The following is a 12,821-nucleotide window of genomic DNA, read 5'->3' on the forward strand; positions in this document are numbered from 1 at the left end:
CTAATAACGCCAGCAAGTTGCAGAGTACTAGTCTAACGCACTAGGCGGTCGTACGCGTATCTATTGCTGGTATGTAATGTTATGACAAACACTAAGGACGATAAGAAACAGAAAATCCATTGATGTCCAGACACTGCGTGCAGCTTCGATCTAATGAGTCTATTGAATTATCCGGGTGCAATTTTCTATTCGCCGCGTCCGATGACAGTGACCTAGACCCAGAAATGAGGGGGAAAATACAGCACAGACAAGCGGAACGAACTTTGAAACCAATCTTCCTCAGCTTCTCCGCATCCACAAGGAGACGGCCGTCGAACACGAACGCCGGCTTGGCCATATGTACATAGACCGACTCCCAGTCGATGTCGCGGAACTCTTTCCACTCGGTTGCAATGACGACCGCCTCCTTGTTCTTGCACGCCTCCAGCGCAGAGTGCACGAGGGTAACCTGCTTCTTGACTGCAGAACGGATCAGAGACCGCATTTGTGCTCAAGGTGCGAACTCACTGTTTGCAAGCGGCATGAGCGGACACGCCTCCTGAAGATCGGCCCAAATCTGCTCCTCGTCGACCTTCGGGTCGTAGATGGTGACGTAGGCACGCTCCGACAAGAAGTCACGCACGAGCGAGATCGCAGGTGACTCACGCGTGTCGCCAGTGTCCGCCTTGAACGCGAAGCCAAGCAGTGCAATATGCTGTAGAGTGGATTAGCTAAATCGCAACGGAAATATTGTAGAATAGATGTGGACCTTGTTGGTGATGGTGTTGAAGAGTGTGTCGACAACGGTCTTGGAGAACCGGCTCTTCTGGTACTCGTTCATTTCGACCACTTGGCGCCAATACGCGGCCACCTGCGGGAGGTGCAAGCTCTCACTCAGGTACACGAGATTGAGGATGTCCTTTTGGAAGCACGATCCGCCGAAGCCGACAGACGCGCGCAGGAACTTCGGCCCAATGCGCGAGTCGAACCCGACGGCATGCGCGACTTCGTCGATGTTCGCGCCTGTCGCCTCGCAGATTGCGGACAGCGCGTTAATTGACGAGATTCGCTGCGCGAGCATCGCGTTTGCAGCAAGCTTCGTCAGTTCCGATGACCAAAGGCCTACTCTCAAGATGCGCCCCTTCCTGAGTGAGACACAGGGGTCAGAGACGTCGCATGTAAGCTGACTTTACTCACGGCACCCAATTCGCGTAGACGTCTGTCAGAGATTGGCAAGCATCCTTGCCCTCCTGTGTTTGCAGCGACCCAATTAGGACACGATCCGGGCTCAGCAGGTCAGTGACGGCGGTCCCCTCCGCAAGAAACTCGGGATTGGACAGGATGTCGAATCGTGTTCCCGGCTTCGAGTTCGCCTCCAGGATGGTACGCATCGACTCCGCAGTCCTACATGGCACAGTCGACTTCTCAACCACGATCTTGTTCGAGTTCGCTACTGCCGCAATCTGCCGCGTTGCGGACTCGACGTAGCTGTTAGCCAGCACGCATGCGTCAGATTCAGACGCTATCTGTCACGAGGGGGCACGCACTTGAGATCTGCGGCGAATCCTGCTCCGACACCGCTCTTCTTAGTCGGCGTGTTCACACTTACGAATATCAGGTCCGCCTCACGGATGCCCTTGTCGACGTCAGTAGAGAAAAAGAGATTCCGGCCGCGCGCCTGCTTGACCACATCAACGAGGCCGGGCTCGTAGATTGGAATGCTGAAGTCCGCGCTGTTCCACGCATCGATACGTGCCTGGTTGAGGTCAACGATAGTGACAGTGATATGTGGGCATTTGAGCGCAATGACAGCACACGTTGGGCCACCTGCTGGGCGTTTAGACGGCTCCTTTCGGCGATGAAGTCTGCTACTTACCCACGTAGCCGGCGCCGACTGCACATTTCCCACTGTCAGTATATGCAATTTAAAGAAGAACCTGAAGCTCTTGTTAGACATACTGCAGCAGATCTTGGTGACTTTTACGGGTGCCATACTGCGTATAAAGGAGAGATGGCTTTCCGGGAAGGATGGTGGGCGTTCGAGTTTAAGTGCCCTCGCCGGCGTCTTCACTCCGTGCGCGGGTGCTCATCACTTCCAACAATCTCGGCACTGCATCCTCGCGACGTACACGCGTGTTCTGGACAAACGAAATTGTTATATGATAGGGTGACCCCAATAATTCGATTAGCTTGGCTTTTGCCTGGAGACAAGGCCTAGGGTGAGCTGGATAACTGCCCATATGTTCTCTTCGACCCTCGTTCCCATTCTATCCCCTAATGTTCTGTATTTTCAGACGGCATCACCACACCTGAGGCCTGAGCCTGAGGAGCTTCGAAGAACGTCAACTGTAAGGTGTGCACACTTTGAACGTGCCCAGACGTAACTCCCTTTAGTTTCAAACAAATATCACGTGGAATGGAAACTATCCAATTGTCGGGAAAATCTTTCGTGCCTAAGGCAGTTGCGACGAAAAAATTAGGGCATTTTAAGTAATTTTGGCACCATTTTTGTCCCCCAAGGCAGTTACAAGTCCCAAAGGAGTTGTCAGGCAAGGTTCGTTGTACTGAGACATATTTTTTTTTCCTTTTCCGACACACCTCATTGCGAACTTTCTGGTTAGCCAGGTCGCGCGGAGAATCCCGGCATCATAGGATGCGGAAGACTGGTATCTTTAAGACATTTGTTCGAACCTTGTGGTTCACGGTGTCACAGCACGGAGCCTTCGGTAATCGGAGCGTATGGTCTGGTGGACTTGTCTCAGGCCTTGACACAGGAACGAGCGACAGGTTTATATTACTTGGCAGCAATTTCTCTACAAATGGGTTAGAAGACCACTAGCAACCTCCTCCCGCAACATAGTATGCACAGCTAAGTAGCCGCATTAGAAGATGAAGACTTCGCAAGAAACTAAGGTACAGGTATGTTCAAACGAAGGGGACATGTAACGGACAAAGCTGCCGTACACAGAGAACCAAGACGGACGCATCTAATTTAACAAAGTGTCAAGGGCTGCGGTGAAAACCATCCGTTGGACCCATGCAGATTGTTTGCAATTTGATATGATATCTAGGACCGGATTACGCCTCGGGCATGTTCACGAGCTCAACCGCTCGCTCGATAATCTGCTCTAGCGGCCACCGCTCACCGTCGCCCTGCTTGAGGTTCAGCAGGTCGCCCACCTCATCACACGCCATCAATACCGTGTCCACATCCTCCTTTGTGTGCGACGCGCTCAGGCAGAAGCGCACGCGCGATGTGACCAGTGGCGTGGCTGGGTACCCAACGACGACGACGACGATTGGGATGGCACGCGTGCGCATCATCCGACTGAACACAGCCATCTTGCCCGGATTGAACAGCAGCAGCGGCACGACGGGCGAGTCAACCCCGCCATACGTGATGAATCCGAGCTTGCGCAGGCCTCGGTTCAAGTACCGCGCGTTGAATGCCAGCCTGCGCAGGCGCATGCGTCCATCTGAGCCATCAATCATGCTCGGCGAGGGCAGCATCCACGGCGGGAGCGCCGACGAGGGCACCTTGCCCGGGTACTGGCACTCTGAATCCTCTGCAGTCACCGGGGCAGTATCTGACCGGATGAGCGATAACGCAGGAGAGTTGGACTTTTCCGTGGGCACCGAAATGCCCATGATGCTCGCCATGCTCGCGATGACCTGTGTGACAATCGGTGGCGCCATCGCTTCCGCATAAGTCCCGGTGTGTCCGTACATGCGAATGCTGTCGACGAGATCCTTGTTGCCAGCGACGTACCCACCAGCAGCCCCGAACGACTTGGTGAAGGTACCCATGAGGATATCAACGGAGCGCGGGTTGATTCCGAAGTAGTCCGATACACCACGACCGCGGGGTCCAATAGCACCAATGGAATGTGCTTCGTCAACGAACAAGTAGAACTGGCGTGATCTTAAGCTATGCAGATCCAATCGCTTTTCGCGACAAAATACGCACCTTGTACTTTTTCTTGAGCTCCATGATCACGGGTAAGTTCACCATCGTTCCCTCCATACTGTACAGACCCTCGACGATCAGCAGGATCTTCTTCCACGGGCGGTGCGTCTTGGGCTGGCCCTGGCTGATGACCTCGCGCAGGAGCGCCTCTAGTGCCTGCATGTCATTGTGCTTGAACGTCCGGACGTTCGCGCCGCTGAGCCTTACACCAAATCGGATAGAGGCATGGTTATACTCGTCGGAGATCACCAAGCTACCCTTGCCGACCAACGCCGGGATGATGGTCGAGTTCGTCGCGAAACCCATCGAACTGATGAGCGACGATTCCATACCCACAAATCGCGCAACCAATGATTCCGCATGCAAGTGCAAGTCGAGCATACCGCCCTCTAGACGCGTACCGCACGCAGAAACGCCATATCGCGCAACTGACTCTTCAACGGCATCAGCGCACGCGCCTCGTGCTTGCGCAAAGCCGAGGTAGTTGTACGACGATATGTTGAGCGCTCTCGTGCGCGTACCGGTGGGCAGCATCGTCATATTGTAGTCGGTGGAATAACGGTCCAAAAGCATAATCGTACGCCCAGGAACACCCGTCACGGGATGAGAGAAGCAATCATCAATACGCGTTTTAAGACGGCGAGTGTAGAAGGAGTCGAAATCCGAATTCAAGGGGGCATAACCCTAATATCGCATGTCAACATCATACGTCGCAACGTCAGGAGACGACTCACGTCCTGAACCATGAGGTGCTTATAGACAGAGGGTCGAAGTCGCTTGCCAATGAAGTCACGAAGATGACCAAGACATATAACCATGAGGTAGCTCAGGTACGTCGTGACGAGGATGTAGTAAGGCGGATCCTGCTCCTCGTAATTCTTGTACTGAGTGCCAGCGCGATGCTGGGAAGTAAACCTGTACTTCTCGTTCGCACAATGACCGAATTCCGAGTGGACTGTGCTGAAAACCTGCTCCGAGTTTGGGGGAACACTTGGATAGGTGAGCACATCGTTGAAGTCAAACCCAGTTTCGTTCAACACCGTGTCCTCCGACGACACTGTGACAGACGATGACAGCGACAACGCAGGGGTGGATGAGGGAGTCCCTCCGTGAGCACGGGAGCGCGCATCGGCTTCAGAGACAGCAGACAAGTAGGACGCTGCAGTCGGCATGACCGACGACGCCTTCTTCTTAAAGATTGACGGCGTTGGAGCGGCTGGCTGTATAGCCATCGGGGAGGTAGGCATGGTGGGATGCAGAGAAGAAAAGAGATGACTGGTGTGTTATAAGTCGTCCCTCCCCCAGAGAATCACGGTCTATCCTGTGATGGTGCGAAGAGACAACGGCATCAAGGTGGGGAATTCCATTCAATAGGGGTACGCTTACAGACCCAAAACCCCAATGAATTCGCGAGGTTGCGCTTATCCACTACTGACGATTCCTGTCGTACGTCCTCGCTTCCTACGTGAATCGAAAAACAAGCAATGCGAGGATGCCCAGGAACGACGGAAGAAATCGCCAGGGATGATGACGGTAGAAAACAGAGAACAGCAATGTGACCTTGAAGCTGAAACACGTTACATTTGATCGTGTAAGTACTTATCGGATAACGCTTCCCTGAAAATAAGTTTCACAAGTTTCCGTTCTTCTCGTTGCAGGAATTCCTCCGCATGTTTCCCGAATTCTCCATCCACGCAATCTCCACATCCTCTTCCTGACTTTCGACTGTGACCTCTGTATTTTGTGAGGGCAGGGTACATCCTAAACTCCCAGTGCCTGAGAGGCTGAGAAACGCCATTGAACAACACATGACTGATCAAGTTTGAATATTTGAACGCCCGCAGGCCTAGTAAACACCTGGATCGTTCCTGGCATCCAACGTAGTTACTCTGTAGCGAATTTAATTTAGTGGCCACCGAGGCTAGCGCTGCGCTGAACCACTGTTCTTTGGCCAATCTTGAGCCGGACGACTAGGATGGCATGTGCGGTGAGGTCTTCCAAGAACCGCATGTACTACGGTGGTCTGTGATGCGTGTCTGACATCGCTCCACTCACTAGCCATGGGAATTCACTGGTATATTGATGGCAGGCTGTGTGCTCTCTGATGAATCCAAGGCTGTCTACCAAGGCTCCACTCGGGAAATCTGCCTTTCTATGTAGCCCTGCTTGAGCCCTGCCATCTAATATGCAAAGTAGGCACTGTTTCATGGCTTCCTTCCCAATTCTTCCGGTACTTCAGCGTTCTAAAACCTTAGGGCCGGTATATTGTCTGGTGTGTACCCGCGATTTTAGATGCTGCGCCGTGGATTCGACACAGCGGGACCATTATGGACACTCTTGCCGCAGCGTCAGCATGAGACCTGGGCCTGAGCAGTTCGCATTCTCTACACGGTTGCATTCTGCAAGGTAGTCAGAGGTCCCGCAGTCAATTGGCGGAACTACTGTCTTTTCCCCGCCGGCCTAGGGCATGTACAAACGTCGAAATAAGTCAGTTCGTGCCAGTTGGGATCGCTAAATTTGTCCTCCGAGCTAGGTTGTTCTGATTGACAGGAGACTGTGGGCAACACGTTAGAGGCCAGTGCTCTCGATCAAGCTGGGATGCCAGTCGACGATGCTTTATATCGCTCCACTCTGTCGTGCGCAGGAGCTTATTAATTTTTTGGTGTCACAGTCAATCACTTATATTATCCAGCCGACAATCACCGCAGGATGATGCGTTCTCGTTCCGTTACGGCTCAAGTGTCATAACTGAATCAGCAACCAATTGTTACATTGTGGCGACCGTCTCGCTATCTTTCCTCACTGCTCTCTCGGCGAGGCGTCGCCTTTTATGTGGCTCTGTGAATAGGTAATACCACTGCCATCGCTGCCGTTACCGTTCCCATAAAGTCTTCCACATGTTTTCATACCCTCTTCCTTTGTGCCTGGATGGCATGTGCTTCCGTTGGGTCAGATGAGGCCTCATTGTAGTGGAATTCCATTCCATTTGGTCAATGTGGTCTCAGGTAATTAACACCACTCATGAATTTCACCGGGATTCTCATTACTGCCTGCCCTTAGACCATTTCGGAGTTGGTCTAAGGCCCTTCAAACGGATTGGTGTCAATCAAGTGGGCTAACTATTTCTTTTCAATCTATTAACTGTGCCCGTCTACCGCCTTTGCCGCTTGTATGTCGGTTTCGCTTGTTATCTAGGCTTCCCTCTCCACGTCCTCACAAGATCGTCCGTGACTATGGTAAATACTGTATCAGCCATTGAATGTCCGGTGATAGGCCCAGGAAGACGCTGAGAATTCAATAGCTGCTTAGGAGGCTAGAAATGAAATGTTCCATCGCGTTCTACTTCTGTTGCGAAGAAATACACATTGTTAGCATGTTAATCTGGGGCGTGCACGCTGCTGTTTAAAACAAACAGTCCAACAAGCACCGACACTTCGTTCGAACAGCGTGTACACCGTAATAGATAGCTCCCGCATACAATTGCATCAAAAGTAACATTGACGCTCCCAATCTAGTGTCGTGATATAGAATAACAGAACAAGTACAGGTATCAGTACACTGCTACGTGTGGCATCTCGGACGGACACAGTGGCAAGCAAAAGACGGCGAGTAAAGTCCCCGGGAAAATTAGTTATCACTACGAAGAATCTACGCAGCTCTATCTCCAGATCCCGCCTTGCTCTGAGAACCTTTCGGATTCCGGCGAGCCGAGAATCCTCTCGGCTGCTGAGAGCCAGGTGAGCGGGGTTGGGATCCCGCGCCTGGCAATGAACTTGGTCCATGTGGATCGCGAATGATCTTCACGGAAGAAGCACTAGAGGAGTCTCGACCACTGGACGGAGATGAAGCGGAACTTCCTTCTCTTGAGTTGGCGCTGGGTACCCGCGCGGCATTGTTCACAGACCTGCCATTCAGTGTGCTCTCTTGAAAAATACGCTGTCGTGCAGCCTGGTACTCGGCTTCGCGCTCTGCATACGACTTCATTGTCTCAGAGCCTGGTGCTGAGGATGAGGGCAATTGGGAGTTTGTTGGGCGTTTAAGAATGCGCAGTGTTGGCTGAATGGCAGCAGGAGGCGGAGAGACGACGCTGGTGGTGCTCGAGGCAGAAATCACGAGTTCGGGCATGGGTGCCTTGTTATTCCTGCGTTCCGTTGCAAAACAGTCGGTTAGGCGTTCAATCGCCGTTAGCCACGCACATGTGTTGATGTTAGCATACGGATGAATCAATGTGTCCATAAATACTCACGCATTTTCCCATAGCGCCTGCTGGTCCTCTTCTTCATCATCCTCGTCATCCCAAGCCTCCGGGGTCGGTTGCACAGACGCTACTCGCCGTTGTGCACGGGGTGCTGCCTAGCAGTTCTGTCAGCGTTTTTGTAAATCACAGGGTACTAGTACTTACGAATGGGTGCTCCCATAAATCTACGGATGTACTTGTGCTAGCGACGGACATGTTGGTGGAAAACGAGCAAGTGCGTTGAGGGCGCCGAATTTCGTCTACATAGCACGTGTATAACCAGTACTTCCGGATATAGAAGGTATGTATGTTGGAAGGCGAAAGTTTCAGAGTGACGACAATAATACGTATTACTATATAAGCTTCCTAGCAGTGAAAAATTTGATAATTCGACGTGGAAAAATAATGTTGCTACTACTGAGGAGTCCTTGGAGGTGCATTAATTTGTTCAGCAGTTCGTACGTTTGTGGTCCCAATCTCGTGACGATCCATTTCCTTTACCTCTCATCATTCGTGTTCATCGAATCGCTCAGTTCCATTCGCACATGCACCGCATTTGATGTAAGCGCAATTCCTGAGATGACTCACTGCTAGACCCAGTAGTAAGTCTTTGTGCTCCAGAATGGTGTACACTCATAGCTCACATGAATTTGGTCAAGTCATCGTTGGATATTTCAACTTACGGGTCCCACTATACGGACAATTCTTCCTCGCACCGTCTCGGAGCTGTACGTTGACACGGTCGCTGTGCGATGTTCGTTGATGCAAATGCATATATTATCAGGGTCACCGATAGTAATGACCACAGAACGCGTCAACGCGATCTATCTCACCGTGGGCAGCACAGCGCAATCACGTCTGGATCTTGATCAACACGAGAATTTACATGCCGCGGTTGTCGGTGTCTTGACGGACAAACAGAAACTCAGGCTATGCACAGATTCAACGCGGTTGATGACGAAGGAAATCTCGAGACAACACCGAGTACAGGATGTAGTAGAGTACAACAATGACACGCTGGGACACGATACAGATCCGAAAAACAGACAATACAGTTTATACGATCCAAAATAAAAACAAACACAGGTAGAAATAATGATAGCTGCAACAAACACTCAACTTGGTCCACGTTCAACTCTGATCACGACCGCTTGGACCGCGACCGCTTGAGGCTCAACTCCTTGATACGCTTTGACGTCCGGACGCCGTTTTCATCAACATTATCGTGTGGTTCTGGCTCTCGCTTCCGTTTCGAACTGCCGGCCATCACATTGTCGGGAAATCTGACTGAGGCCTTTTGACTCCTAGCCTTCTTGCTCTTGGCCGTCTGATTCGATGCACTGATCGCTGCCGTGATAGTTGCATTCGTCGGGTCGGCATGGCCCTCCTCCTGAGGTTCCACATAGGGCTTGAACGGGATCGCGCCATCGTTCTCTGGCCAGCCGTCCATTTTCAGCGCCATTTCGAGCTTCTCCAACACAGCGTCATATGTGAGCAGCACAGCCGGTCTCTCCGACGTCGACTGACCGCGGTGGCACAATTTCGTGAGCTCCCGCAGTAGCCACGTCACCGGTACATTCCCCGGAACACCGAGGTATTCTTCTCTGCACAGCCACGCACGCTTCAGGGAGGCACAAATCAAGTCATTGTCATGAAAGAACAGCAGTGAACACTGATTCGCGCCTTCTGGATCATCGTGCGTAGTGTGTCGGAGGACTAGCCAGATGAGGAGCCAGTAAAAGGATTCCAAGTCATGATGTGCACCATGGATGACACCCCTCCGAGCTAATAGTTCAATGGCCATGAAAGCGTACGTTCCCTGGCAGCAGCATTGAGTAAGAGATCATATCAAAAATACAATAGAACTCACTGTTCGTTCTTTCAGACCATTGTTCTCATCCGCATCGGGTCTCGTCGAGTCGTCGTGAGCACCCAGGACGCCCGGCATGAAACTACTGTAATCGAAGTCACCGAGAAATCCCTTGTACGGCTTCCCGTCAATCATATAGACGTTCCCTTCGCTCACGTCACGATGTAACACGCCAGTGCTGTACGCCTGTTGATGACCTATGAATGCACATCCGTGAATTTAGTCAACCCCCTCCTTCAGGAGAACGGTGCATACCTTTGATCGCGTCGCACAACGCCTCGACCATCCGTTTCGTCCGACGAAAATCTGACAGAGGTATGCCTAGCGTCTCCATAATCAATCGCATATGCCGGCGATCGTTGTCCTCTGCATGCTTGGGACTACGGATAAATGCAGACAGGGTTCGGTGCCCTTCCTGATTCGCGCAGTCAAAGAAAGCGGGAGGAGGTGGAGATACCACTGGGTTAAATGGATCCTGCTCGTCCGGAGCTGCCATCGATGTTTGCGTCCGAGGCGGCGATGACAAAGGGGAGGACAAAGGGTCCGCATCATCCGCACCCATCGAGATGGATGACGGAACAAGCGGCGTGCTGGACGGATCGGGAAGATCAGAAGGCGGATTCCCGGGCACGAGGGGTGCGCGGATTTGATCATTTGGCTTCATTCGTTCCTTATCCTCCAGGTCACCGAGGTCCGCTCCAGCCCGCAGTACAGCCAATCCGAACGGTTCCTCGTTTCGATCCCGCAACGTCTTCATTATATGGGAATAGTATGTCATTTCTGACTCTCGAAGTCCCTGCCGCCACGAGTCCTTGATAATGTACTGCTTGCCATTGATCTCGTCCTTGTCGATTGCCGACCATACTGTCGTCGAGCGAGAGAACAGACAAGGATTGATGAAGAGCAACTTGACCGTCAGCAATTCCAACGTCACCGTCTCACCTTCCTTGGTCACAGCTTTTGCGGAAATCCACCGGTGCATGCCGGTATCGGAGCCTTGAACATCCTCTGGCTCCAGTACGTCCTCCACCCATCGGAGGTGTGACCTTGTGATCTTAGTATCTACCGTCGGGTCGTCGCCAGAAATCCGTGTGTCGCAGAGAGGATTGACGAAATTCCAGAGGAATTGCCGGAACAGCTCGGGCTGCTCGACGTAGTTGAACCTAGGTGAGACAATACACGACGAGTGATCGAACCGAAAGATGCGTGCCTGGTGGCCGAATATTCCGAACACGAACGCAAACAGGCCACTGTGGCCCACCAGGAGATTCCGCCCATTCTTGACAAGCTGCCTCATCGTGTCGTCCCGAGCTTTAGCCCACACGTTCATGGGGTCATCGCTCCTTTTAGGCTTCACTTCGATCGCCAGTGCAACATCTTTCCAACGAGGGTCCTTCAGCGAGGTGGTCGTTCCCGGGTAGGAGGTGATCAGGTCGGGTTTCATGCGGTGATGATGAAGGTCCCACGACATGTACGGGAACGGGATCAGGTGGGTGCTGTTATCATGGAACCTAAGTGATTTCGCCACTGGGAAGTCCTTGGTGAGAGCGAGGAACCCGTTGACCTAAAGGCCACACAGTCAGACCATCGTTGACATAGGCTACAAGAGGGCAACCTACTAGAGGGTTATACATTAACGGCTCGAGGCAGTCTTCACGGACGTCGTCGAATTTCCCAGAGCAGTCCATCGGAGGGCACACTGCTTCGCTCGCAGGTACGAGAACGTTGATGAACGAGTCGATAGTGCCATGGTATTCATTTATCTTGCCACGATATTCCGACGCCCATGCTTGTTGGTTCTTCTCGTTCGCCTCCCTGCGTTCAGCATCGTTAGCAACCTGCTTGTAAGACTTAGCAATGGCAGGTGTGGCTGACAACATGCTCGAGCCACTGGAGTCTGCAGAGCAGGCACTCCAGAAGCTGCAGCCAGAGTCGGATACATCGGAAGATGACATTGTAATTTATAATGGTTGAAATGTCGGAGATTTGATTTGGCTTGGCCAAGTTGTGTACGCCCAAACTTGCACGAACAATGGTCTTCTCGCCACCGTAGGCCGTCTTCGTCAGTTTCAACCTCTCGAAGACAAAGAATTTCAGATATACTCACAGGGAGAATTTGGGTACAGCTATCCTCTTTCAATTTGCTAGGAGTAGAGCGCGTATGGCTCGAAAGTTCAAGTTTGCAAGCGTTGGAAGGGAGCAAGTTGAACGTTGGCCTGCCTAGGCGCTCAGCACAAAGCATAACTCACGTGAACTTGCAGGACAATCCGCAGCAGCCGCGGCCTGGATATCGACCGCGTTTGGAAGTCGCTTTGTTCCTCGTGCCCTTTCTCATTGTTCCTACATATTTTGCGAGACAAGTGGCGCCAAGGCCGCGAGATCACCTGCAACATATGAGTTAGATCTGTTAGAAAACGGCGCTGTGTCCTCAACACAGTTGGGAGATCCTCATTGATACCTTCACTCTGAATGAAGGAAGGGGCTTAGCGAATGTTGGATACAACAGTTTACTTGGATCAGTCCAACCAGGCCCAGATCTTGACACTGGGATTGAAGAACGCGATAACATCCCGTTAACATATCCGGCGAAGACTCACTGGGACTCAAAGAATTCGGTCAATTAGCAATGTGCACTAGACACTGCGACCACTTGAGGCTTCCAGACAATCCACACTAACAGCGGGGTCGACCTGACTTCGCGATCTCAGTCTCCATTCGTGCAAAATCTATCGCCACGCCGGGTTACCGGACTCACCTGTAAGTCGGCA

The 12,821-nt window shown here is 52.0% G+C and overlaps 4 protein-coding genes across 4 annotated transcripts; all 4 read right to left on the reverse strand.

Annotated features, from left to right (window-relative positions):
• Positions 1-185: 185 nt before the first annotated feature.
• Positions 186-1,972, reverse strand: SCP_0506780 (hypothetical protein; the record flags this gene model as incomplete). Its single annotated transcript, XM_027758735.1, has 8 exons — positions 186-212; positions 263-459; positions 508-694; positions 749-1,124; positions 1,177-1,467; positions 1,527-1,806; positions 1,856-1,873; positions 1,939-1,972. The coding sequence occupies 8 exons, from the start codon at positions 1,970-1,972 to the stop codon at positions 186-188; spliced, it is 1,410 nt and encodes a 469-aa protein (XP_027614536.1).
• A 1,085-nt stretch (positions 1,973-3,057) lies between these two features.
• Positions 3,058-5,193, reverse strand: SCP_0506790 (Serine palmitoyltransferase 2; the record flags this gene model as incomplete). Its single annotated transcript, XM_027758736.1, has 3 exons — positions 3,058-3,891; positions 3,947-4,630; positions 4,681-5,193. 3 exons carry the CDS (start codon positions 5,191-5,193, stop codon positions 3,058-3,060), a joined length of 2,031 nt encoding a protein of 676 aa, XP_027614537.1.
• A 2,401-nt stretch (positions 5,194-7,594) lies between these two features.
• SCP_0506800 (predicted protein) lies at positions 7,595-8,364 on the reverse strand (the record flags this gene model as incomplete). Its single annotated transcript, XM_027758737.1, has 3 exons — positions 7,595-8,087; positions 8,193-8,295; positions 8,349-8,364. The coding sequence occupies 3 exons, from the start codon at positions 8,362-8,364 to the stop codon at positions 7,595-7,597; spliced, it is 612 nt and encodes a 203-aa protein (XP_027614538.1).
• Positions 8,365-9,324: 960 nt separating this feature from the next.
• Positions 9,325-11,933, reverse strand: SCP_0506810 (predicted protein; the record flags this gene model as incomplete). Its single annotated transcript, XM_027758738.1, has 4 exons — positions 9,325-10,002; positions 10,054-10,250; positions 10,309-11,617; positions 11,673-11,933. The coding sequence occupies 4 exons, from the start codon at positions 11,931-11,933 to the stop codon at positions 9,325-9,327; spliced, it is 2,445 nt and encodes an 814-aa protein (XP_027614539.1).
• Positions 11,934-12,821: the final 888 nt, after the last annotated feature.

This window comes from Sparassis crispa (genome assembly GCF_003851025.1).
Source record: "Sparassis crispa DNA, contig_000004F, whole genome shotgun sequence".
Lineage (NCBI taxonomy): Eukaryota > Fungi > Basidiomycota > Agaricomycetes > Polyporales > Sparassidaceae > Sparassis > Sparassis crispa.